The sequence below is a fragment of the Hemiscyllium ocellatum genome, chromosome 20 (genome assembly GCF_020745735.1).
Source record: "Hemiscyllium ocellatum isolate sHemOce1 chromosome 20, sHemOce1.pat.X.cur, whole genome shotgun sequence".
Taxonomy (NCBI): domain Eukaryota; kingdom Metazoa; phylum Chordata; class Chondrichthyes; order Orectolobiformes; family Hemiscylliidae; genus Hemiscyllium; species Hemiscyllium ocellatum.
In genome coordinates this window covers 38,024,839-38,049,624 of record NC_083420.1, presented here as the reverse complement: position 1 = coordinate 38,049,624, position 24,786 = coordinate 38,024,839, and the positions used below count along the sequence as shown (strand labels likewise).

The 24,786-nt window shown below is 38.9% G+C and overlaps 1 protein-coding gene across 1 annotated transcript in view; it reads left to right on the top strand.

Moving 5' to 3' along the window:
- Positions 1-24,786, top strand: part of LOC132825604 (sodium/myo-inositol cotransporter 2-like) — a 61,240-nt gene that overhangs the window by 9,164 nt on the left and 27,290 nt on the right. Inside the window, exons 6-8 of the mRNA XM_060840987.1 lie at positions 4,523-4,628; positions 15,280-15,360; positions 23,489-23,694. Coding sequence (XP_060696970.1) covers positions 4,523-4,628; positions 15,280-15,360; positions 23,489-23,694 — 393 coding nt within the window. The remainder of the gene's footprint in view (positions 1-4,522; positions 4,629-15,279; positions 15,361-23,488; positions 23,695-24,786) is intronic.

The following is a 24,786-nucleotide window of genomic DNA, read 5'->3' as shown; positions in this document are numbered from 1 at the left end:
AGTGCTAAACTCTCCATATACTATATTGCTCTGAATAACTTTAAGGAGGAGACAGATGGAGGTCTAACTAATAATGGGTTGAAGGGTTATGGAGAGCAGACAGCAAAGTGGAATTGAGGCTGAGATGAGATCAGCCGTAATCATGTTAAATAGCAGAGCAGGCTCCTGGTTCTTAAGTTCTTATGTTTCATATGCAAAACCCTTGACCATTTCATACCGTCAACATGGACTGTCCAAATACTGTTTGATTGTATCACAAGAAGTGCAATAACAAACCAATAGTTCATTTTATACATGATCTATTTTCTTTCCTTTTGACTTCAGTGGAACAGAAAATCATTGTGATACAGAGTAATGGTATAAACTGGGTCATGTTACAGCAGGCCCTGAGCAGGATAATGGCGTTGGCTGCACTTCCAGCCAATTCTGGTGTGGGCTGCAGGGCGGCCTGAGCTCACGTATGAGTGTGTTGTGCATGCACCAGAACAGAAGGGGTGTTACTGTCATGAAGTTGATCAATCATTCCAGCTGATTTTGTGTTGGTTTCAGAAACTCTGTTTATATTTGTGCTTTTTCAGAAGCAATTCTCCCACTTCCATATGACTCAGGAGCATGTCTGGGTGGAAAGTCATGTTCAACAATTGCTGAACTGGGGCACTCCTATAAGCTGACCTGGAGCCCTTAGAAAGTCTTGCCAGTGGCTTTCATGACACTGTGGTTGGGTCCTGAAGAGGAGATTACATTGTCTTTCAGCAGAGACAAACACAGAGATAGGGCCTGGTGCTTTGCTTGGATTCCTGATGGGGCAGTGTGCATCAACTACATTTAGTTGACTTTGCTGACTCCTATAACAATGAAGATAGACACAGCTACCACAGCTGCTGTTGACAAAGGTGCTGTCAGTATGCAAGCATGTGAAATATTATATTGGTGAATGCCCACTTCCATGCCAGCAACACTGTATATTCATTGAGCACAGTCAGCCATATCCACTGGTCTCAGCCCTCCTCTGAAAACAAAAGCATGAGGTGAAAGAGCAAATATAGATGACTGATATCCCCCTTTCTTGCCATCCAACCAGATAGAAACAGCAAGCACATACTGAGAGCCATAGAGATGTGCAGCACGGAAACAGACCCCTCAGTCCAACTCGTCCAACCAGATACCCTAAGCTAATCAAGGTCCCATTTGCCAACATTTGGCCTATATCCCTTTTAACCCTTCCTTTTCATTCACCCATCCAGAATCTATCTCACGAATCGGCATCAGTTCTACTGAGTTGACTGCATTGTGGAAGTAAGGGTGTTCCCTACATCACAGGATGAAGCAGGTTAAGAAGTGTGAAGTGCCATGGAATTTCAGGGCATTCTATATTATTCCTCCTTTGGAGACATGGATCTGATGTCTCCTGCTGCTGCTCCCTTAGTGGTCTAACCTGTGAAGCGTACACAGAAATCTTTCCACATTTTACAATATTCTGTCACTGAGGGCAAATAGTAGGGTACAATGCATATGACACCCCAAATTTCACCTTCAAAAGACAACCTGCAAATAAAACATAAATGTTTATTTGAAAGGACTTGGCACAGGATGGCATGCAGTCCGTGGTAGGGTTTCTCAACCTGTTGTTATGGTTCTGTTCACCGAGCTGGGAATTTGTGTTACAGACATTTCGTCCCCTGTCTAGGTGACATCCTCAGTGCTTGGGAGCCTCCTGTGAAGAGCTTCACAGGAGGCTCCCAAGCACTGAGGATGTCACCTAGACAGGGGACGAAACGTCTGCAACACAAATTCCCAGCTCGGCGAACAGAACCATAACAACGAGCACCCGAGCTACAAATCTTCTCACAAACTTTGGTTTCTCAACCTCCTGCCTATCTCTGCTTCCAGGCCAAACACCTCACCATGGGTGACACGGTGGCTCAGTGGTTAGCACTGCTGCCTCACAGCACCAGGGATCTGATTTCGATTCCCGCCTATCTGTGTGGGTTTCCTCTGGGTGCTCCCGTTTCCTCCCACAATCCAAAAAAATGTGCAAGTCAGGTGAATTGGCCATACTAAATTGCCCACAGTGTTAGGTGAGTTAGACTGGGGTAAATATAGGGTAGGGGAATGGGTTTCTCTTCAGAGGGGTGGTGTGGACTTGTTGGGCCGAAGGGCCTGTTTCCACACTGTAGAGAATCTAATCACTCTTTAGACAAAGCAGTGAATGACTAATACTGAAACAATGGAGAGAGCTGGGAAGATGTTTCTAATCCTTTTGGCCAGAAATCCATCAAGAATGTGATGGTGAACTTTGAGACATAAGGCCGCTCTCCAGCAACTATCCTTTAGATTTCTCCTGAAGCTGAAGGGAACAAATGCTGTGAACACAAAGATTGAGACTTCACAATAAGCTGTGCGAAGTATTCCAACTAGTGCAAGCCCAAACAGAAATATGTAGATCCTCAAAAATGTTCAGGACTATAGGTAGCAGTTTAAAGGAATCAAAGGAAGTAATAAGCAAAGTGACGTATCTTCTGCTTAACTGATATATGGGCCTTGGTCTGCCTTAAGGCAGGAGTTAATTGGGACAACCTGCAACAGCTGGTGAAGTTTATTATTGTCAGTCTACAACAGGTAGCAGGGAGACTGTAGGACCCTCTCCTCTCCTAGTTTCTATGTTTCAATGTACTATGTTTCCAGTTAGAATTAATCGCAAGCAGATAATGGTCATCTTGCTGGATCGGGATCAGTATCAGTATCAATTAACATACCAGCCTTTTTGGGAACACCTCCTACCACACTAATTCTTAAGGGAAGCAAGACCAGACAGACATTGTGGAAGATGGTTGCAGATATTTTGAGATGCTTCATAGTCCTGCAGCCAGAAATTAAAGCCATAAAACCCAATAGCTTTCTGTTATCACAGGTGCACATCCCACTTAGAAAGTTCTTGTGCGTGGTCTGTTTGCAAAGAATACTTCACAAAAGTAATTCTTTACCTCAGACCCTTTGAGCCAGGCTCTGCATGGAAGTATGAATTATGGTATACCATAATTCTCTGTTTCTCTCAATTCAGCCATCTGCTTAACTTTTCTATAGCCCTCTGAATTCTAGTAATTCCCATTTGCTCATTTCCTGCTGCATTGATTTGTGATTATGGCACTGTTAGTATCATGCTTCATTTACATATTGCCAACAAAACGGACTTAGGACACAGCCCAGTGGAATACCATGGATAAGTGTCACATGTTATATTTGTGCTTTTCCTTTAAAAGAGTTTTCCTGAAGAACGCCGTATGTTATATACAATACTGTAACTCTGTCTACCAGTTAGATAGCCATTGCAAGCTTCACATGCTGAAACCACTCGGTTGTGGTATTGTCTGCTTCATAAGTTATAGTGTGTTTTGCTGCTTCAAATGAAAAATAAAACTCATGGAATTATTTAGTTCCTGATGAGCAACTGAATATTTGGCCATCAGTATTAAAATGACACAGTGAACAACAATGACATACATTGTGCACATGAGGCCTATCATGCTTAAATTGACAACAAACAAGTCAATTTATAGTTGAAATGCATGGCAGATACTCATTTGTACTAATGTGCCTGAGACAACCATCATTATCTTTGTTAATTTACAGTGTTGAAGAGTGTAAATAATGGAAAATGTAAATACAGCTTGCTGGTAAACAGACAAACTATTGAGAGACCAATTTAACTCACTTGAGAAAAATAAGTGGTTAGGCCATGTGGCAGATCAATAGCAAGCAAGGAAAGGTACTTTGTCAGAAAGTCCATAAAATTCTCTTGTTTAAATTGTGACACAGCAAACCTCTAAACTGAATTTAAAATGTTTCAATGGTGTTCAGAGCAAGAGTTTAAGATTTTGCTCTATTGAATGCAAGCTGTCAAGTTCTCCTTAGCAATGGAGACTTATTACACCAGTATGCCATGATTTCCCATTAGTCACAATCCATTCAATCAATCATAGAGCATAGACAACAAAAACTACAGCAAACTAGTCAGAAAATTCTCGCAGAAGAGTGAAAATCTTTACTTTCTATTGAATTAATGGTGATAAAATCTCAGCTCTATGCTGTGGAGCGAAAAATGTAAATTCAAGAGGAAGTGTCTGAACACTTAACTCAGAAAAGATCCAAAATTGAGAATACCATCTCTGAGATAATTAAGTCTTCTGGGGATATTTCTGTTCTGCTCATAAAAATTAATAAAGGGATGAAAAAGAAAGGAAACAGGATCCTCACAAGAAGCTATTAGGTAGATCTTGACTTTGATTGTGTAAAGTGGGTAGTAGGGAGTTAGCAGCTCATTTTACGTAGCTCCTTAATCACAATTCCCATTGATTTCATACATACCTGACAGCTCCCTACTCTTTCTTTAGTTACACGTCACACTGTAGACAAACCATACATTAAACTGTCCCACAATAGAAATCAACAATGCAGTTATTGAAATATTTTTCATGTTGGTTAATGTTACTGAGTAATATATTTTATGATGTATTTTGTCCAGGTTGATATCTATGCTGGAGCCATCATTATTCACATTGCTTTGCAATGGGATCTGTACATTTCTGTGGCTGGGTTACTCTTTCTTACTACAATATATGCCATTGGAGGTAGGTCTGTCACCCATCCTAACATATAAAACAATCTATTACTATTACTATTGGAAAAGTGCCATTCCTTGAATTCTGGTTCTCTTAAGCTGATAACTGTTTCTTACCCATTTGCAATTATTAATGTTTTCTCTACTAAACCGCTCAGCTGGCATTGTCAATTAAGTGATGCATTTTTAAACAATTTACCTTTTGTACATCAGGAATTATGTTTCTTGAGAGAGTTGTTTTATGAGATTCCTTATATAATAGTAAGAATTTGACCATGACCTCAAATTGGCCTGATCAGAAGTGATACTACTCATAACTATGAAGACTGTAAAGAACTTGGAAAAGATTTTAGTAATATCATAAGACCATGTAATAGTTCGCCCATTCTCAGTGATTGTGTTTGCTTATGGAGGGAACAGGCCAGAGGTTGGACTGTATATCTGCCTTGTCATAAAATTGAGTGTTTCAAGAAGACAAGAAGAAATAAAACCATTTCCAAGCCTCTCAGAATCATGGCATGTTAAAACATAGAAACAGTCCACCCAGTCTGTGTCAGTGTGTAGCCATAAACCATTTTCCATTTCTTTAGTATTCTCATCTTTGTGGTCGTTTAATTCCTTTGCAAATGATTGCCTGCAGTGACTCATGACTGAGAATATACCAATCTGTCTATAGAACATCTTTTCTCTTCTGGTGGAAGTTACTGTGACTGATTTTTCCAATACAATTAGTTATTCACTATAGAACACTGTTGAGCCAGGGGACTGACTAGCATTACATCAAAATGTTTTGCTTTTCTTCTAATAATATGGAAGTTTTAATTTTCACCCGAACATGAAAATGGTGACTTTACTTCAAGTCTCAATTCAAAGATGACACCGTGTAGCACACTCTCACTAGGGCATTATACTAGATTATGTTTTCTGGTGTTGAGCCACTTACTATCAGACAGATGGTGTGATTTTGGAAGTTGTGATTTGGAAGTGATTGAGGTGATTCATAAAGATGCATTTAAGGATTCCTGTCTTGTGGAATGCTCTGTATGCTAATTAAGTTATGATTTGGAGATGCCGGTGTTGGACTGGGGTGTACAAAGTTAAAAATCACACAACACCAGGTTATAGTCCAACAGGTTTAATTGGAAGTACACTAGCTTTCGGAGCGTCGCTCCTTCAGCAGGTGGTAGTGGAGGATATAACCACCTGATGAAGGAGCGTCGCTCCAAAAGCTAGTGTACTTCCAATTAAGCCTGTTGGACTATAACCTGATGTTGTGTGATTTTTAACTAACGTAAGTTGAGGTGTTATCTGGAATGGGATGTCAATTAAAATTAAAAGTATCCTTCATCAATGCAATTTTAAATCTATTCAAGACTGTCCACCATTCCAGTAAATGGTACCAAAAGTCTGAGTAGGTCTTGAGCATAATCTTAGCAGTACAGACAAGAATTTTGTTTGAAGTTGGTACTAGAAAACTGAAATTTCTCCCCAAAATGCTGAGGATATTGGAGAACAATTGATGTTTTGAAGACTAGGATTAGCAGGTTTTTATTAGGAAATGGTATCAATTGGATCAAACTGGTTAAATAGAATTTAGTGTTAGCCACAATCTAATATCGGCTCCTATAAGATCTCCAAGGAGCTAAATCTAGCTGTTTTAGTTCCTACTTTTTAATCATTCTGAGGGAGGATCAGCTCAAGATTCTTGGTCACACATAACTCATCTATTGAAATTTTATTAATTGCCCAATGTTTGTCAAATTATCACAAACATAACTTTGCTGGGAACTGTGGTCTTACCTGTTCTTTAGTTTTCCTGAGATAAGATCCTCAACCCAGTAAGCCCAACACTAAGCCCATATAGCATATAACTAAAATTGTCACTTAGAGGTTTAGTCTGCTTTTAATTCAAATAGCAATGAAATCATGACAATCCCAACAACTAATAGGTGGACAAAAGCAAACTGTGAGACACCTAATGAGTGAAGAATGTGATGCGTTAGCAGCAGCTGTAAAAACAAAAAAGTTTGTTTTACTTATGAAACAGCTCAACTAAGACTTTGTCCTCTGCTGTTACCAATGCATAGTTACTCATGCCAGAAGGTATGCTTTTGTGGTATATCCTGCTCTTCTGTCTTGTATCATTCTCACACATCATGATAGCTCCTCTGCAACCACCATACGATCTCTGTCATCCAACAGTGCCTTCTACTGCCTCCTCCATTTTGCCCACTAGGAGAGATCTTTGTTATTTTTCAAATCTGATCAATGGCCAAAATACTGATATTTTCTTTTCTGAATGTCAATTTTTAGGATTTGTTTTGCTTTCGCTATTTGAAACACCCCTTCAATTGTCTTATGGTTTATCTATAGAATTTTTAGTATACATTTTTTACACCCACATTTCAAAAGTTCCATTTCTTTCCACAGGTCTTTACTTATTGTACAGGTTGCTAAAGCATACAGGATGGTGGATAGAATGTCACATTCTTGTGAGTTTTCCTTTGTTACAACCTTGAATTTTCTTGTTGTTAACACATCATTCATCTTCGCAAAATAACTTCTGGTTGTTTCTAATCTCCTTCTAACTGCTGCATCACATTTGTCATCTTCTGTTATCATGTGTCCAATATACAATATGTTCCATTGTGACACCATCCACTTCAGTCTTAAATTTAGTTTCTTCTAACATGTTGCTTTGAACTATCATTTCTAAGTATCTAGAATGTACTTACTGTACAATATCTTGTAGGGCTTCTTCTGATTTTACATATTGCATTTCATGTTGCATTATCAGCATGCCAGTTTTGTTATGTTTTTGCTGCAAATTTTTACCATGAAATACATCTAATCCAGTAAGTATTATTCTGTGCACAAATTGAATAATTTTATTGATAGTATACATTCTTACTGCACTTCTCTCTTAAATGAAGCAATACATGATTTCCCCTTTTCTAGCCTGATGCTTGCTTTTTGTTCCAATATAGGTGATGGATAAATCTCACATCTTTACTGTCAAAGTCACAATTCAGTAAACTTCAAGAATTATTTGTGATAAATACAATCAAAATTTTTCTTAGCTCATGAAACACACATTCTTGTTTTCTTGTAGATTTTCAAAGATTGTTCCTAGTTTAAATACTCCGTCTCTCGTTCCTATTTCAGGTTTACATCCAGAATGCTATTCACCAATTTCTACTTCGGATGTATTATTGATCCTTTCTAATATGATTTTCAAGATAACTTTACTGAGATGACTAATTAAGCTTATTGTTCAAAAATCATTGTATTTCATTGCATAAGGATTCTTAGTTTACTTAAACAGTGAATATCTTAAAACACTTGGTATGTTTTTGATCATAAGTTTCTTTATCACTTCTAATCTGTCTTTCCAAGGGTGCTCATTATTCTTTTGTTATTCATCTGTGTCTCGAACTTTTCCTGTGGTCATCAATTTCAGATAATTCCCTGCCTTTGATATCAATTTGGTTCGTCTTTGTCTCTATATATTGAATAAGTATTGCAACCATTGTTTTGCTATTGTTTCACTTTCAAATGATATATCACAGGCTTTGACTTTTGTGCATCATTAGTTTATGTTGTCCCTGTATTTCTATCTGTTAAAGATTTTAGCTTCTGGTGGATAATCTCATTATTTGAATTCTTTCCAGCTCCAATACTTCATTACACATGTCATTATACCATTTCTCTTTAGCCCGCCTACATAGGGACTCAGAAAAATAGGAATGAGGAGTAGGAATGGGCATTTAGTTCTTACAGCCTATTCCAGCATTCAATCAAATCATGGTTGATATGATTGCTGTGTCACCTCTATTCTTCTGTTTGCACCTATTTATCCTTGCCATCGGTTACAAATCTAAATTAGCCTCGAATATAATTGAAGAGTCAGCCTTCACTGCCTTTGGGAAAGAGAATTCCAAAGACCCTCAGAGGACAAAGAAATTTTCCTCATCTCTGTTTTAAAAGGGAGACCCCATTTTCTTAATCCATGCCTCCTAGTTCCATCTATCCCACAAGCGGAAATATCTTCCAAGTCTCCACCATTTCCAGTCTCAGCAGGATCTTATATATTTCAATAAGATGACCTCTCTGCCTCACAGCGCCTGAGACCCGGGTTCAATTCCCGACTCAGGCGACAGACTGTGTGGAGTTTGCACGTTCTCCCTGTGTCTGCGTGGGTTTCCTCCGGGTGCTCCGGTTTCCTCCCACAGTCCAAAGGTGTGTGGGTCAGGTGAATTGGCCATGCTAAATTGCCCATAGTGTTAGGTAAGGGGTCAAATGTAGGGGTATGGGTGGGTTGCGCTTCGGTGGGTCGGTGTGGACTTGTTGGGCTGAAGGGCCTGTTTCCACACTGTAAGTAATCTAATCTAATCTAAAGCTGACCTCTCATTGTCCTAAACTGCACTGAATATCGGCTCAACCTATACAAAACATTTCAAACATTCAATGCAATCTTCATTTTCTTAACAATTTCATCATATTCACGTACTTTTTTTTCCTTCCCCTCTTTAGCATCATTTTAAATATTTTGTTTATCATCTATTGCTTGTCTCTGTTTCTTGTCTGTTTTGGTTGCACTTCCTTTGCAGTCCATTTAATGTTCACTTTCATGTTTTTCCATTTGCCTTCTATTTCTCCTTCTGAGACCTTGGTTCCACAGATCGGCCCTTCCTGAAGAAGGGCTCATGCCCGAAAAGTTGACTCTCCTGCTCCTTGGATGCTGCCTGACCTGCTGCACTTTTCCAGCAACACATTTTCAGCTCCACAGATCGGTGCAATATCAAGGGCTGTACTGCGCTGTTATGCTTTCTGTATGTACCACTGCTTCCTGAGACATTCATAATTGTTCTTTACCTTTGAGTGAATGTCACAATGGTGTTTGCATACTTCATCATGTTAAGGTCAAAATGGTTTCACATTTTTCTCCCTTTTGGTATTTTCAGTTTCAACTTAGTTCTTGTGCAAGGAGACAAAAGGTTTTAAAATTATATTCACACTTGGGTGCTTATGAATGTTTTTTATAACTGCTTTATAATGTTGCTTGAAGCATTGAAAGAAGAACAGAAAAGCTGTATACTATTTAAATGGGCAGCCATTGCAGAATTTGATGGTATAGAGGGATTTGAATGTCCTGGTACATGAATCAATCACTCCCCAAAGGATTGATTAAGTGCATGACTTAGTTCATTTAAAACAGTAAAGCATATTATAAGTTATTAAACAAGCATTACATCAGAGCAATTGGTTACTGTGTGTTCTTCCTGCACACTCTCAATCAGACTAACTTCGACATAGAGTTGCAGCCATATATTCACAAAACACCTGGCATCTTGACGGTAAAGTGTCTTTCGGTCAAAGGTACATGTACAACCTTTCCCTGCTTTCTAAAAGAAAGTTCAACTTGCTACATTAACAAATGGATTAACAGGTCTCTATAGCACGTAAGTAATCTCCTGATGTGTCCAGGTCTCAGGGTGGTGATTTCATCTGCTGCAATGAAACTTTGAGTCATTTAAAACAAATTTCAAGGTTTTTAAATGTTCTTCTTTTAATTTTTCTTTAACTTAAAACAAAATATCTGATTTGCAGCTTGTCCCATTTTCAAAACAGCAGCAGTGGACTTTGCAATTCTAAAAGAAATTGACTTTTGGTAAAAGCTGTTCAGACCTCAAAATTGTTTCCCTGGTCTGACTGGTTGCTTTAGCTTTTAGAACAGCTTTCTTGCAGCTTCAATTCAGTTCTGAAACCATCATCTCCAGCCGTCAGCTTGAACAGTGTTTTTTTTCCCAGTCTGCCTGCCTGCTGTATCTTAAAGGTTGATTTTGTAGGTTATACCCACTCCCCCACAGCAGCATTCTGGAGCAATTTCTTTTGATGTTTCCCTTTGGACTTTCTGATGAAGGGCTTATGCCTGAAACGTCGATTCTGTTGCACCTCGGATGCTGCCTTACTGTGCACACCCTTCAACTTTGGACTTTCACGTCTTGTACACATTGTTATTTAAAGCCTTAAAACTGTCTCAAAAGCCTTTAAATCCATGAAACCAACAGTGTTCAAGATCAGTTTCTTGACAAAATTATATCAGTCTCTCTCCTTTTTTCATTTTTTGATCCAAGACTGTTTTAATTTATGTGCATTCCTCATTCTCCTTCAGTAATTTTGTGTTTATGTTGCGCATTATGATTACCACATCATAATTGGATTACAACAATTCAGAACGCCACTATATATTTAAAAATGCCTTTGTTACCCACTCAATGTGATCTTGTGTCAATGCATAAACTTGGATATCAATTATATCAAAAGGCTTTCCTTTGATCTTATACCTAACATGTTTTTGCGGCCATTTGGTTAATCTCCAGCATCATTTTATTTTTATTGTTTGTAATTATTTCTCTGCCTCAATTAATCAGATCATAGGTCATCTCTTCATGTGCTATTCAGCTGTTGGCAGTTTACTCAAACTGTCTGACACTTTTGATCACCTGCAGAGACTTGTTATTTGGCCTATCAACACCCTATTCACACCATTTGTATGACTTTTAAAATATTTCTGCCTATAAATTCTATGCCTGTATGCTTTTCTTCACTTTACCTGACAAAGGAGCAACATGCCGAAAGCTTGTGATTTCAAATAAACCTGTTGGACTATAACTTAGTATGGTGAGACTTCTAACCTTTCTTCTATCTTAACCGTGGTTATTCTTTCTGAGAAAATAAAATCACCGCGCTCTGATGATTGGCCTCTGGTCACAACCACAAAAGGTCTACAGAACATGCAATAGAAGTCAGGAGTAACGATGGCAGAGATACATTGTGGCAGCTTTGTGTGGAACATGGAGAAGCCTGCATTATCCTGAGTTCTGCCACTTCCCATGCAAGTTAAAAAAGTCTTCTTCCATGGAAAGGATGCTCACCACAATGTAAAGTCAGGCTGTGCGTTCACTCCATAGACACTTGGGTGTGTACTCCATCACGCAAGTCATGTGCCTAACCCAATAGATGGTTGAATGAGAAGAGGACAAAGAAGCAGGATCTATCATCAGGAATCCTTCCTCCTCAGGGAGAGAGGGAGTTGCCACCATGGAATGAAATGAAAAAGCAGCACATACCAGCTGGCCCTAAAGTGATCGCCTCTGGACTGTACTAAGTTTTGTGACATCTCCTCACTCCCTCTATCATTGACCCCAATAGCTCCAACAGCTGGGGTAAGGGCTATATCATTGCACTCATGCCGGAGCCCTCAAGGCTTCACATGTCCAGAGCTGCCTGACATGATCTTGAAGTAACAGGACAATCCAGTGAACAGAATGTTTCTACCTCAGCTGCTGCTGTTAGGCTAGCACATCGTTCCAGAAATGTAAACTTTAAACATCAGGAGCAGGAAAGTGGCATGGAGATCATTCTGAATATACCTCATTGGTAAATACATTCAAAATATATTGCTTTTGCTATATCCATATGTATATAATCATAATTTGTCAGGATTTTGGAAATGTGACAGCTATGTTGAATGGCTTGCCTCATTGTTGGCACGCTGGAGGGCTTTTGTCCGAAACGTCGATTTTCCTGCTCCTCGGATGCTGCTTGACCCGCTGTGCTTTTCCAGCACCACTCTAACCTAGACGCTTTGCTGGTCCCAGAGTAGATAAGGACATTGCATTAATTGTTGAAGTAGATGGTTTGCAATTACATGAATCTTCACAGAACATTTGTGTGAGTTTGCAGTTTTGTACTTTCTAGTCAATGCAACAGCTGCACCTCACCATCCTCCACTTCATTCAATCTCTGTTTATAATCTAAAGGAGATTGCTGCAGATCACCTTCTGTGGGTATAACTCAGGTGCATCTTGAAGGTGGAGCTGGATGAGATAAATCACAATCTGTTGTCCAAGTGTAGCGAAATTATGAGTTTGGGGAACAAATCTCCACTGCCTGTTTTATTCTGGATGGTAGAGAACACTGGCTTTTGGTTATTCTGCAAGGAAGAATGGCAGGCAGACAGCTGCATTGCAGGAAGATGATAAAGTTCTGCCAATAGAATACTGGCAAACTGTGTATCTATAATGTCGTCACTAGAATCCTTGGGATGTCTCTTTGCAGTCTGGCATCTATCAAAGGGTTATACATGTTCATGGCCTCCTCCTCAGGTTCGAATTCAATTCAACTTCAATTGAGGAGAACTGATTGCTCCTCACTCCAGTCCTGCGGTAACGTTTGTGTTGGTTGCAAGATTAGGTACAGCTGCTGATGACAATCATTGCAGAGTCTATCTCAATCAGTTAAAGCAGCAGAAGTAGTTTATGTAAGGTGGTAGTGTGTTCAGTAATTGCTGTGGTGAAAGTATGAATCTGATTGTACAGCTCTTTTGTTATACTTCTGGGATGCCTCACAGGTATCGGTGGCCCTTATCACCCAGGATCCAACCATTAACCTGGGCTAGGGCTGAAAATTCTCTGGGAGGTTTGATGGTGCAAGATGTATGTTTGTGACAGCTCCCTGGGAAAGGTGAACACACCACAATGATCCTTCAACTGTCATCTCCTGTCAGCTATACATTCAAGAGGTGCAATCCTTCACAATTCACAAATATGACTTGGGAATATATCACTGTTCCATCACTGTCATTGGGTTAAAATCTTGGAATTCCCTCCCTAAGGACATTGGAGGTCAATCTATAAGACATGGATTGCAGTCGTTCAAGAAGGCATCTCCCTATCACCTAAGGGCAACTAGAGATGGGCAATAAATGCTGACCCAGCCAACATTCTCCACATCCCATGGGTGAACAAGAACAATCCCAGGGATTGCCAACGGTCAAATGTGTAGTCAATGATCATCTTGATTTGATTTGATTTCTTAATTGTCATGTGTATTTTGTTAGAAAAGTGTTGTATAGTTTCACCACCCTTCTGTTAAAACAAAGAAAAATAAACTAAAACATAGAATATTAAAGGCAGAAAAATAAAGAAATAAAGGAAACAAGTTCAACATTACAGTCCTCCTTGTTAAGTGCTCCACCTTGTGCTAGGCACAGGTCCCCTTTGTCATGCCAACACCACTGGAACTAAAGTTTCCACTCTTCGGTGCCATCTCACCTCCAGCGATGCCCTCACTAACATCTGGCTGCCATCATATGTGGAGAAATGGATCGAGATATTGGCACAATGGAATTGTGCATTGGTCACCTCCTCTGTTCACCTATATCTGTAATAGACCACATCTGTCACCCGTTTCACACGTGAAGCCACCACTGGTGAAGAAACTGAGCATCGCAGTGCCATTGAAAGCCACTGGCACAGCGTTCCCACCAAATCCACACGGATGCAGGTCTTGCTGAAGATTCCACATTGTCAGTGACAGTTTCATCATCATTTTACTTTTGTAATGCTCCTCCAACATCTGCATGTAGTTAGCTCTTGATGGAAAGTTGTATTCCTGATACATCCTGACCAGACAATCCCACCGATTCTGCTGTTGAGAGCTCTGTTGTCTGCTCACAACAGCTCTCCCCTTGTTGCATCCTTTCCTGCTGCTTCCAATATTTCAGCAATATTTGATCCTCTTGGTTATTTAAGCAAGTGAACTCTTTTGAATGGGTAGCCATAAGAGCAGGGAATATGCTTATCCATGATTCATATCCAAAGAACTAATAAGGAGTAAACACCTTCACTCCTCACATTATCCACACATAAAAGTGGCTTCTTCCAACTTGAATCTGCAAACCTTACATGCCAGTGAGCATTTGGATGGAACCACAAATCATAGTGCATGCTATCTTCAAAGCCCAATTCTGTGCCTTCCAATCTTTTCCTGTTGTTTCACATATGCCCTCATCACCCTTGACCATTTAACATAGTCTTACAGCTCCTCTCTGTAAGGACACCCAGCACACTGGCCTTCCCTTCTCACAATATCATGCACTCAAACACCAGCTATTAACTCCATCAGTCCTGAGCTTCCATTTAAAACTGCTAATAAACTTGTTCCTCTCCCTCCTACTGCAGAGTCATGCGAGGAAAACTGCTGACCTTAAACACAACTGCTCAATGCTGACTGGCTCACGCCTCTTTTGAACTCGTGCAAATCTGGTGTCGTAAGATTCACGTACATCACTGACATAATCTTGAGAAATCTTGACATAATTTTTAAAAGGCTTCAACACAAGGAGTATTCACAGCATGTAGGAACCTGCCAAGGGATAGTGTGAATCCTGATGTACAGCAAACAGGACACTGACTCCATAAATAAACACGAACACACACACACACACACACACACACAAACAAACATGCACACACAACACGCACAACACATACACACCAACGGACAAACTCCCATGCACCGAAAGAAACAGTCATGTATCCACATGTGTACAGTTGCACACATACATAAGTAAAGACATAAGCAAAAACATAAATGAAGATAAAAATCTCAAATAAATATTCGGAAGACAAGAACTCAAATAAAAGATCCGAGTCTGCACTCCTGTATAATTATGTGCAAGCATACAGGTTTGGAAGTGGAAACAGTCGTGAGGATGCAAACTCTGTATATATGCTCTCACGCATTCTCAATTATATGCACTTTTGAATCAAGTTTGCTTTGAGGATTTATTTCTGCTCTCCTTTTTCTGACAGGTGGGCTGGCTGCTGTTATATATACAGATACACTACAGACAGTGATCATTCTGGCTGGATCGCTGACTCTCACGATATTTGGTACATATATTTGAGTCTTTGTTACTGTTATGTGTCCTCATTTCCTACATTAGAACTTAGGAAAATAACTTTCTCAACAGTTAATTGGCATACAGAGGGGAACCTATCAGCTATTCTTCAAATCTATGTCTTTCTATGAGCCTCCCTTAGTTTAATGTCTCTGAAAGACTGTTAATTTCAGGAGCTAGAATAACAATAATATGATTCGCAACTGTATGTCAAAGTGTGTCTCTGAAAGATGGTAAAAGCTTTACTCAGGAGGGCCTGCGGGTAGTCTATTGGCAGGAGCAGGAAGTGGGATTAGAGAAATGGCACCATTTCAAATTTATCCGTGAGATTTAACTCCATTTCAGATGGAAGTTCTGGTTGCTAATATTATTGTTCAATTGGGAAATCAGACCAGACTTAAAAACAGTCAGGGGTCGGGGGGAAGCAGATATTTGCCTGTTACAGTCTGTCTTTAAATACACACTGGTGAGGAGATCAAAATAATCCAACCTCTCATATATCTCATTGATAACTCACACACTGCAAGGGTTGCCTCTGCCTGTGATTTCACTCTCTTTTTGCTTCCCCTTTGCTTGAACTCCTAGTTATAGTCATAGAGATGTACAGCATGGAAACAGACCCTCGGTCCAACCCGTCCATGCCAACCAGATATCCCAACCCAATCTAATCCCACCTGCTAGCACCCGGCCCATATCCCTCCAAACCCTTCCTATTCATATAGCCATCCAAATGCCTCTTAAAGATTGCAATTGTACCAGCCTCCACCACTTCCTCTGGTAGCTCATTCCATAAAGGTACCACCCTTTGCGTGAAAAAGTTGCCCCTTAGGTCTCTTTCATATCTTTCCCCTCTCACTCTAAACCTGTGCCCTCTAGTTCTGGACTTTACTATATTATTCTTGTGTCATAAACTCTCTCACACTGTCCTTTTGTCATCAGATTTTAATAAAGTAATCAAATTGAAATAAAAATCCACAAGGGTTCTAATAAGGGCTTCCAATAATTACCCAATTTAAATATTATTGCACAGTCAAATTCTGCTCCATTCAGTGCTACGGAAAATTTCAAACTACACCTATTCTCAATCCTTGGCTGAATTTATTTTATTGTCCACAGTAACAGCAGGAAATGTTTTCTTTCCTGTGTTTTTTCTCGCACTAGAATCCTGTTCTCACATACATTTGGTTTTGGCAAAGAGCATCAGTTCTTGCTGATGTCTTTCCTCCCCAGAAGCTTCTATGCTGCTTTGTTATTGAACTTCTGGAATTTGGGTGTTTAGAGGTCAAATACAAAGCAAATGTGCTCTTAGCACCATATCAGCCATTACTGTGACACTGCTGCATTTAACCCTACTCTTTTTGGCAACCATTTTCTCAACAATTCCAGAGCTACCCTTCTTCAAGATGTGGAAAGAATTGTCCAATATTGGAAATCCATATGGAAAGGCAGTTACGTATTGGAGAGAGACTATTGCTACTAGATCTCTGCCCTCATCATTCTCTACTAGCTTGTTAGGTTCCCACTAGCTCTTGAAGCATGTATTCCACAAACTTCTTCATTAACCATATGTGGTAAAGTGTTTCTTACTGATAGAATCACAGAATCCCTACAGTGTGGAAGCAGGCCATTTGGCCCATCCAGTCTACATTAATGCTCTGGAGAGTGCCCCACCCAGACCGAACTCCCTACTCTATCCCTGCATTTCCCATGGTTCATTCACCTGACCTGCACATCTTTGGACTGTGAGAGGAAACCGGAGCACCCGGAGGAAACTCACGCCGACACGGTGAAAATGCCATACTCCACACAGACAGTCACCCGCGGCTGGAATCAAATCCGGGTCGCTGGTGCTGTAAGGCAGCAATGCTAACCACTGAGCAACTGTGCTGACTGGGTACTAAACTAAATAAATACTGCTGAAGAAATTTTCTACAAGTCTTTTTCTGATTGATCTAACAACCCAGGAGTTCCAATTTCTGACTGATTAAGGAATGCCCAAATCTGGCAGGATTTAGGAGTTCACCAGTATGTGTCAAGATTGACACAAATGGAACTGCTGTACCACCTTTGTAGCCTGCTGAAACTTTATTTAACCCATGATAGATGAAGTATAAAAACTTAAAATTACAATACAAGATAGAAATTCAAACAATGAGCTTATTTATAGTTACTTTTACTACAGAAGTTTAGAATTGCTAAAAGGTATGCTGTCAAAGCTCTAATCCTGCACACCTCAGGATAGAATTGCAAGAATACCAAATTTCAGTACCGAAATTTTGTTTTTCTTATAACTCTGAGAGCAAGATGAAAAGCTTCAACAGTGTATCTCTTTATCCCAGAAATGCTAATACTATCCATAATACCAACTTAAGAGGTGTTTTCTCGGAAGAAGCTGACTTCCAACAAAACAAAATACATTTGTAAAATTTAGTCCCAACTCCATGTTTTGTTATGATAACAGCAGAGTCTAATTACTTCTTAAAATAGATGGCTTTCTCACTGACTGCTGAATCTAAATATGTTTTCAGGCTTTAAGACATTTAATATACCAAACCAACTAAAATCAACAGAAATCAAACATTATTCAGGAGACAACTAATACAATGAACTAAAGAAAACATACTTTTGCATTAACTAAGACAATTGAGATACAACTTATAATCAGATGTGTAACCATAAGACAGGGCACATGAAGGCAGCCTATTGTAAGTTGGAAGCTAAGCTGGTAGTTTTAGTGTGTATATCTAGTATTTCTGAGAGTTTAGCTTGTAGCAAAGTTATACAATCTAATATATTTATATTGGGTGTAATCAGAACATAGAGGAATATAGGATATTTTTACATTTGAATGCATGGTGTCAGATAAAGAGGCATAAAAAGCTGTTGACCTTTGAGAAATGAAGTTAGTTAAATCCCTGATATTGTCAAAAGACATGAATTACTCTGTAGCGAAATTTTACTTACTTAAAGTATATTAAAAGAGGGATATTAATTAAAATTGTTTAAATTGTAGAGTGAATTTAAACTGCTCTTTAGTCAATAGATCTGTTATTATTGGAGTGGTGTGGAAATTACCTATTAATGATGTTGATTTCATACTAGGAAATGACCTTGTGGGAGATAAACTGCTGCTGTCGCCAGAGATGGTAGGCAAGTCCATTGAAACTGACAATAAACCAAAGAAATGAGTGACTTTTTGTAATCCTGCTATAGAAAGTACTGTTTCAGCTAAAGATGTGTCCAAAGAATCAAAGCTCAGACTGCTGAGAGTAAATCAGCTTGACTGCAAAAAGGTAACACCAGCTGGAAATGAATTAGATCTGTCTCAATTAAACTGCCTCCAGATCCTAAGTCAGCGGTGTCAAAACAGAATACAGCAATAGAATTCCAGACTAATAGATGAACAAATAAAGACAGTTGTTAAAAATAAAATATCTTTGCTGTAACTGTTGCTGTTACTGTAGAACTACAATGGCAGACTTAAATCCTAAATTGGAAAATGAAATTTCCAAGTTAAGAAGCTATTGCTGTTGTTCTGAAAGAACTGAACAAAGTTTGTGCTAAAGTTGACAGACAAAGACAGACAGAATATAAAAGAAAACTGCAAATTTAAATAAAAAGGAATATCAGAATTTTTATCCAAACATCGATCTAATCTCAACGAGATGCTTAAAGCAGCAAGGGAACCATAGTTTTACACATGAGCAAGATAACTGGATAGTAGTCAGCTGAAAGAATTTTTATGTATGGACAATGTAGAAGTTATATCTCTGAAAGAGAATGGAAATTTAGGGACTCAACTACTGATGTCACTGCAAAGTGTTAAAGAAGAAGTAAAGAAAATGCTGGATCAACAGACCAAATAGCATTACAACAAAGAATTTGTTCTGAACCTACATTGTTCACCTGTTGGTACTCAAAAGCCAGAGGAAATGTCAGAAATCAGCAGTGCTGTGCTTGATCGATCCAAGGATACAAATGACTAACCAAGAGTGTGGAAACAATATGAACTTTAATCATCATGTGGAAAGATTTTTACAAATGCTGCATCGCAGAAGGTGGAGTTGCTAGCTGTAAAACAAATCCTCACATATGAGAGAACAACTTTAAGAAACAATATTGAGTGACTTTAAATCTTAATTGTAACTTATAGTTGGGTTAATGCAGATAAAACGATATGATCTACGAAGATGTGCTGTTTAAAAGAAAATGTGACAGTGTGGGGATTGGGAGTGAGGGGGGTGGGAAGAATATTACTTGTGCTGTGTGAACTAAGTTAGTTATCAAAGTGTATAGAATGTTATAAGTTGTACTTTGAATGGTATCTATAAGAACCCTTCACAATGGTGCAATTCTTCATTATTCAAAGAGAGAGGTGTTACAATAATGAAATTTTTAAGATTTTTAATTTAAGGTAAATGTAAAAGGATCATGTGATCTCTTCTAAAATCTAGGCAGTCCTAATTGTTTACTGAGAATAAGGTGTAAGGTGTTTACACTTGGAGACAGTAGCAACAGCCTGAGTGCTAAAGTGGGTAGGCTGTGAGTCTCCAAACTCCAGAAAAGTGATGAAAATTTGGATCATAAGTGAATCTACTTTAACCTGCCCATTTACTTTGAAAAAGAAATAAAGTTAGGCTCCCAAGAATAACTAATCAGTCTTTGTACCTGGATACAAGGTCTCAGTGATTCATAATGCTATGGAGATGAATTTTGAAGGGTTAGGATCTAAGATATCCCTGAAAACTCATAGGAAAGGTTAGTCTTTCAGGATTCGGGAGAGGGAGAGCAGCTTTAAGAAGTAGGAAGCTGTGTTTTATTACACAGGAATGTGGGTGAGAGCACACTTGAATAACACAATGACCAAATTCATGAGGAATTAACACAAAGCTGTAAGATTGGGACTAGTGTATACTAGAAGAAAAATCTATGAGAGAGAAAACTCAGTGAAAGACAATACTGAGGTTAAAATTTTCTCGACTGAGGAGGGAAGATAGCAGAAGTAAACCCTCTAGGAAGTAAGATTCACCTTGGAATGATTATTGGAGAATTGAATGGCCATTTAAAGGATAGTAGAAAGCATTCAGTGAAGAGGGAAGTGGGCCAAGCATAGGCAGGTGGGACTAGTTTAGTTTGGGATTATGGTTGGCAAAGACTAGTTGGATCCAATGGTCTGTTTCCATGTTGTATGGCTCTAAGTGTCTTATGCTAAAAAGAAAGGGAAATACTCTATTTTGTGCACAAGTTATTTCCAAAGATAGTAGTCCACAGTATTTTTACTTTCTTTTTATTATTAATAAAAAGTGTTAAAATACAAAGTTTTGTCATGTCATCCTTTCAGCCATTAACTGGAAGTTTGAATTTCTTTTTAAAAATTATCAGTTTCTATAGAAATCAAAACCACGTAGAAGTCACTTTTAACTTACCTCCAACTGTCATAACTCTTTCTATTCAGCCTGATATTCCTATATCCTTTGAAAAATAGAATGCTGAGTTGGTGACTCTTTGGACACATCTTTAGTCGAAACATTAATTCTTGCAGCAGGGTTCCAAAAATTCATGGATTCTTTTAGGTTATTCAGTTCTTCTTGAACATCAGTTTCCACAGTCTTAATAGGCTTTTCTCAAGCTGCTGAAGATGGTAGCACCTTGTCCCCAGTCAAACCATTTCCTAATAAAAAATCCATGTCATCAATTGGACACTTACAAACCACCCCCACAATTACAGAGCTATTAAGTAAGCCATATTCTAAATTAACTCCATACAAATGTGTGAGTATGCAATTCCCATTAATACACTGCATCAAAATGTTTTTGTTTAACAAATTATGTGGAGGGAAATTCCTGCTGCCTTCCAATATGAAAGATTGTGCTAATCCTACAGCTTTTGGAATTATAATTGGTTATCCTCCCTCATGAGACAAGAAAAAGGACACCACTTTTAAAGAAGAAAATTTCCACAATTTTCTGCACTTTGTTCCACTTTAATAGTAAATGCAAGAGAACACATCAGTTTGTTATCTATTTTACTCACTGGACAGATTTTTTGGGGGAATACTGAATGCCCTGACAAATGACACAGGTTTGTTTTTTTAAATTTCTAACATTTAGCCCTCACATATCATTTTCTTCATTGTAATCAGATCTTACTCTTCAGCTTGTCATGATATCAAAAAGGTTTGTTTCTAACATGAATGTGAGTCATTCTTTAGTCTTCCGCCATTGATGTAGCTTCTCTCAACTTAGAAACCTTCTGGTCTTCACGGTGAGATGTTATTCCCAAAGGGACACTGTATTTTTAAGCACTTTCACTGCCATCGCCTTCTGTATAGTATTCAAAATCTGATAGAACATTCCTCAAACTATACCTATGAAACACTGGTTTTGAGGCAACTGTTTCTTGGTGCATTCTCTCAGCAATGCTTTGAACAATTAACGTCCATCTGCCAACCAGTCCAGTCACTGAACCCAAAAGGTAACTCTGCTTTCTCTCTACAGATGCTGCCAGAGCTGCTGAGTTTCTCCAGCACTTTCTGTCTTGATTTAGTATGAGTTATTGCTCCCTTTGTAACTCAGTGTCAGTCCCAATGAGGTCAAACTGCAAAGCTTCAACGCCATGTCTCTCTTTTCTGCAATAAACGCCATTTCCTTTATCTTAGGTAAATTTCACTCATGATTCTTCATAAAATGGCCACATATTTGCCTGTAAGCCTCTGGCACTAACTCCTAGGCAATGTTCACTTTATCATAGTCTCCAAACTGTTTATCTGAAAGAGAGAAGTTCACCACCAAACATTCCTCACCCACACTTTCCACAGTAAAACCATCAAATTTTATCTCAGCCTCAGCAAAATTATGGCAATTTTCTCAACATTCCAAATACATTTCAACATCTATCTCACTAAACTTTGGTATGAAATGAATATTTCTGGCCAAATCCAAACAAGAACTAAATCCAGAGCCATCCTCAAAGTTATAGCAACATTTCCCACTTGTGTAATCTAAACTTTTCTCTACCCAATTCCGATGTTCTGCTATTTCTTTCTCTTTGTAATTTCAGTTTAAGTTTTCACATTTCTATTTATTTTCTGTTTCTTTCCAAGTCAAGTTTGTTTGCCTTTGTTTGAGGGTGAGGGAGTAATCGAATGGCATGTGTGTGTTCTCAGGGCTAATGAGATGAAATGGGGAATGGGTAGGGAGTGACGGGATGCGAGATGACAGGAGCATGGTTTAGGTATGGGATGGCATGGTGATCTGAAGGGGGGGCCAAGAATTGGCATAGGTGTGATTATAGGAAGATGTTTGGGGGCATTAGAGAATGGTGGCCTGCCTCCACACTCACACTCCTCACTTCCTCCAACCTGACTCAAAAAATACAATATGAATCTGACCCGTGTGAAAAGACAAAAGGTGCAGGCAAAATTGTGCACGGGTTCTGTGTGTATGTCGAAAGGTATAAAAATAGGCAAGTTGAATAGAAAATACTACGTGTCCCAGCACAGACCCTTCTTCCACCATTGCCTGGTTTTACATATATATGAGGAGAAAGTGAGGTCTGCAGATGCTGGAGATCAGAGCTGAAAATGTGTTGCTGGAAAAGCGCAGTAGGTCAGGCAGCATCCAAGGAACAGGAAATTCGGCATTTCAGGCATAAGCAAACGTCGAATTTCCTGTTCCTTGGATGCTGCCTGACCTGCTGCACTTTTCCAGCAACACATTTTCAGTTTATATATATATACCAGGAATTCACACTAGTGGTTTCCCTCAGAATGAGCTCTCAATTTAACTTCAATTTAAAGGGGACAATATGTTCCATTGACTTGAGGAACAGAGAAGGGAGAATGTAAAATGGATGCGGGAGATGGGGGGAGGCAAGGAAAAGTTTAAAAAAAGGGTAGAAGCAAACATTTTACTCAAGCACAATTTTCATACAAAACAAAACTTACTGGTCAAAATTGTGTGTTGGAAATTATCTCAAAGGAATGATAATTTTGATAGTGCTTCTGGATACCAGTTGTGTACAGTACAATATGACTAGTGTGCCAAAGTTTTAGTATCTATTTGACTATATGGAAATGTAACAAATGATTTGTTCAGTAAATTAAGTCTGTGTTTTATAGCTTTTAAAAGTGTCGATGGCTATGCGGGTCTCAAGAAGAAATATTTTACAGCCATTCCCAATGTTCATCAATCTAACTCAACCTGTGGCCTACCAAGAGAGGATGCCTTTCACATTTTCCACGATCCTATTAGTTCTGACTTTCCCTGGCCAGGTGTAATATTTGGAATAACTGTTCTTTCTACTTGGTATTGGTGCACAGATCAGGTAACACACATTTATATATCTGCATTCTGTATGTAAAGTTCAAAAACTCTTGATGTTATTGCTTTTTGATCAGCTGAGGCATCTGACACACATAGAAACCTGTCACCATGGCTAGAAGATTCCCAATTCTACTCAGAATTTTAGACGTAGCAATGCTACTTGTCCAAAATGGTTCATACTCCCTTTCTGTAGACACACGACTTGACTTAAATAATTCCACAGAATTTTAACATGATGCCAAGCACCAAACACTGGGCACTGAGAAGCTCTCCAAAGCCTGCTTCACTTGGTCATTTTTAAAAATGAAATTCCAACTCAGTTTGGGTGCAGCTCATAGAGAAATAAAGATTATTGGCTTTACACAGCAACAGACCATTTACATCTTTCCGTACTGATCAGGCAACAAAATCTCCTGAGCACTCCTTTTTGTCCACAGGCAGTTTAAAAGGACATTATAAATGTAGCGACCTATTTTATGTCAGGAATGCCTCGAGGGGAATTGGCAAGGTTGTGAGCAACAAGCCTATTTCAACGTATAGTACATTCAGAATTTCTGTGCAGCCACACAGATTTACATCTTAGAGGGTATGTTGTTTCAAGCTCTTTGCTGATGGACACACTTAGTATACTGTTGGAATTGAAAAAGTACTAGATTATATCCCAGAGAACCCATGTGAAGCGATCTCTTAACTTTAAGGCACTTAGATTGGATAGTATGAAATGACATGGCGTGTAGAATAAGATTTCAGCATGAAACTGTTTATCAACAGTGTGAAATATATGAAAAGTAAAATAATACTTAAATGTATGTCCAAAATTAGGCAGTCATGAAAACAAAGTAATCACTAATAAATCCAGCAAGGAATCCAGGAGAAGCCCCTTTATTTGAGGCTGGGTTTTACACAGCTACATGGTCCCCAACAGCCCAGATGAAATATCACGGGATTAGCAGTCTGCTTTCAATATGTTATCCCTCACAATTCACATTGGCAGTCATGTGAGGCAAGACTACCTGTTCCATCTCTGAAAGGACATCCTCACCTTAGGGAGCTGCCAGCTAGTAGAATGTCCTGCTGCTCTGCAGTCCCAGCA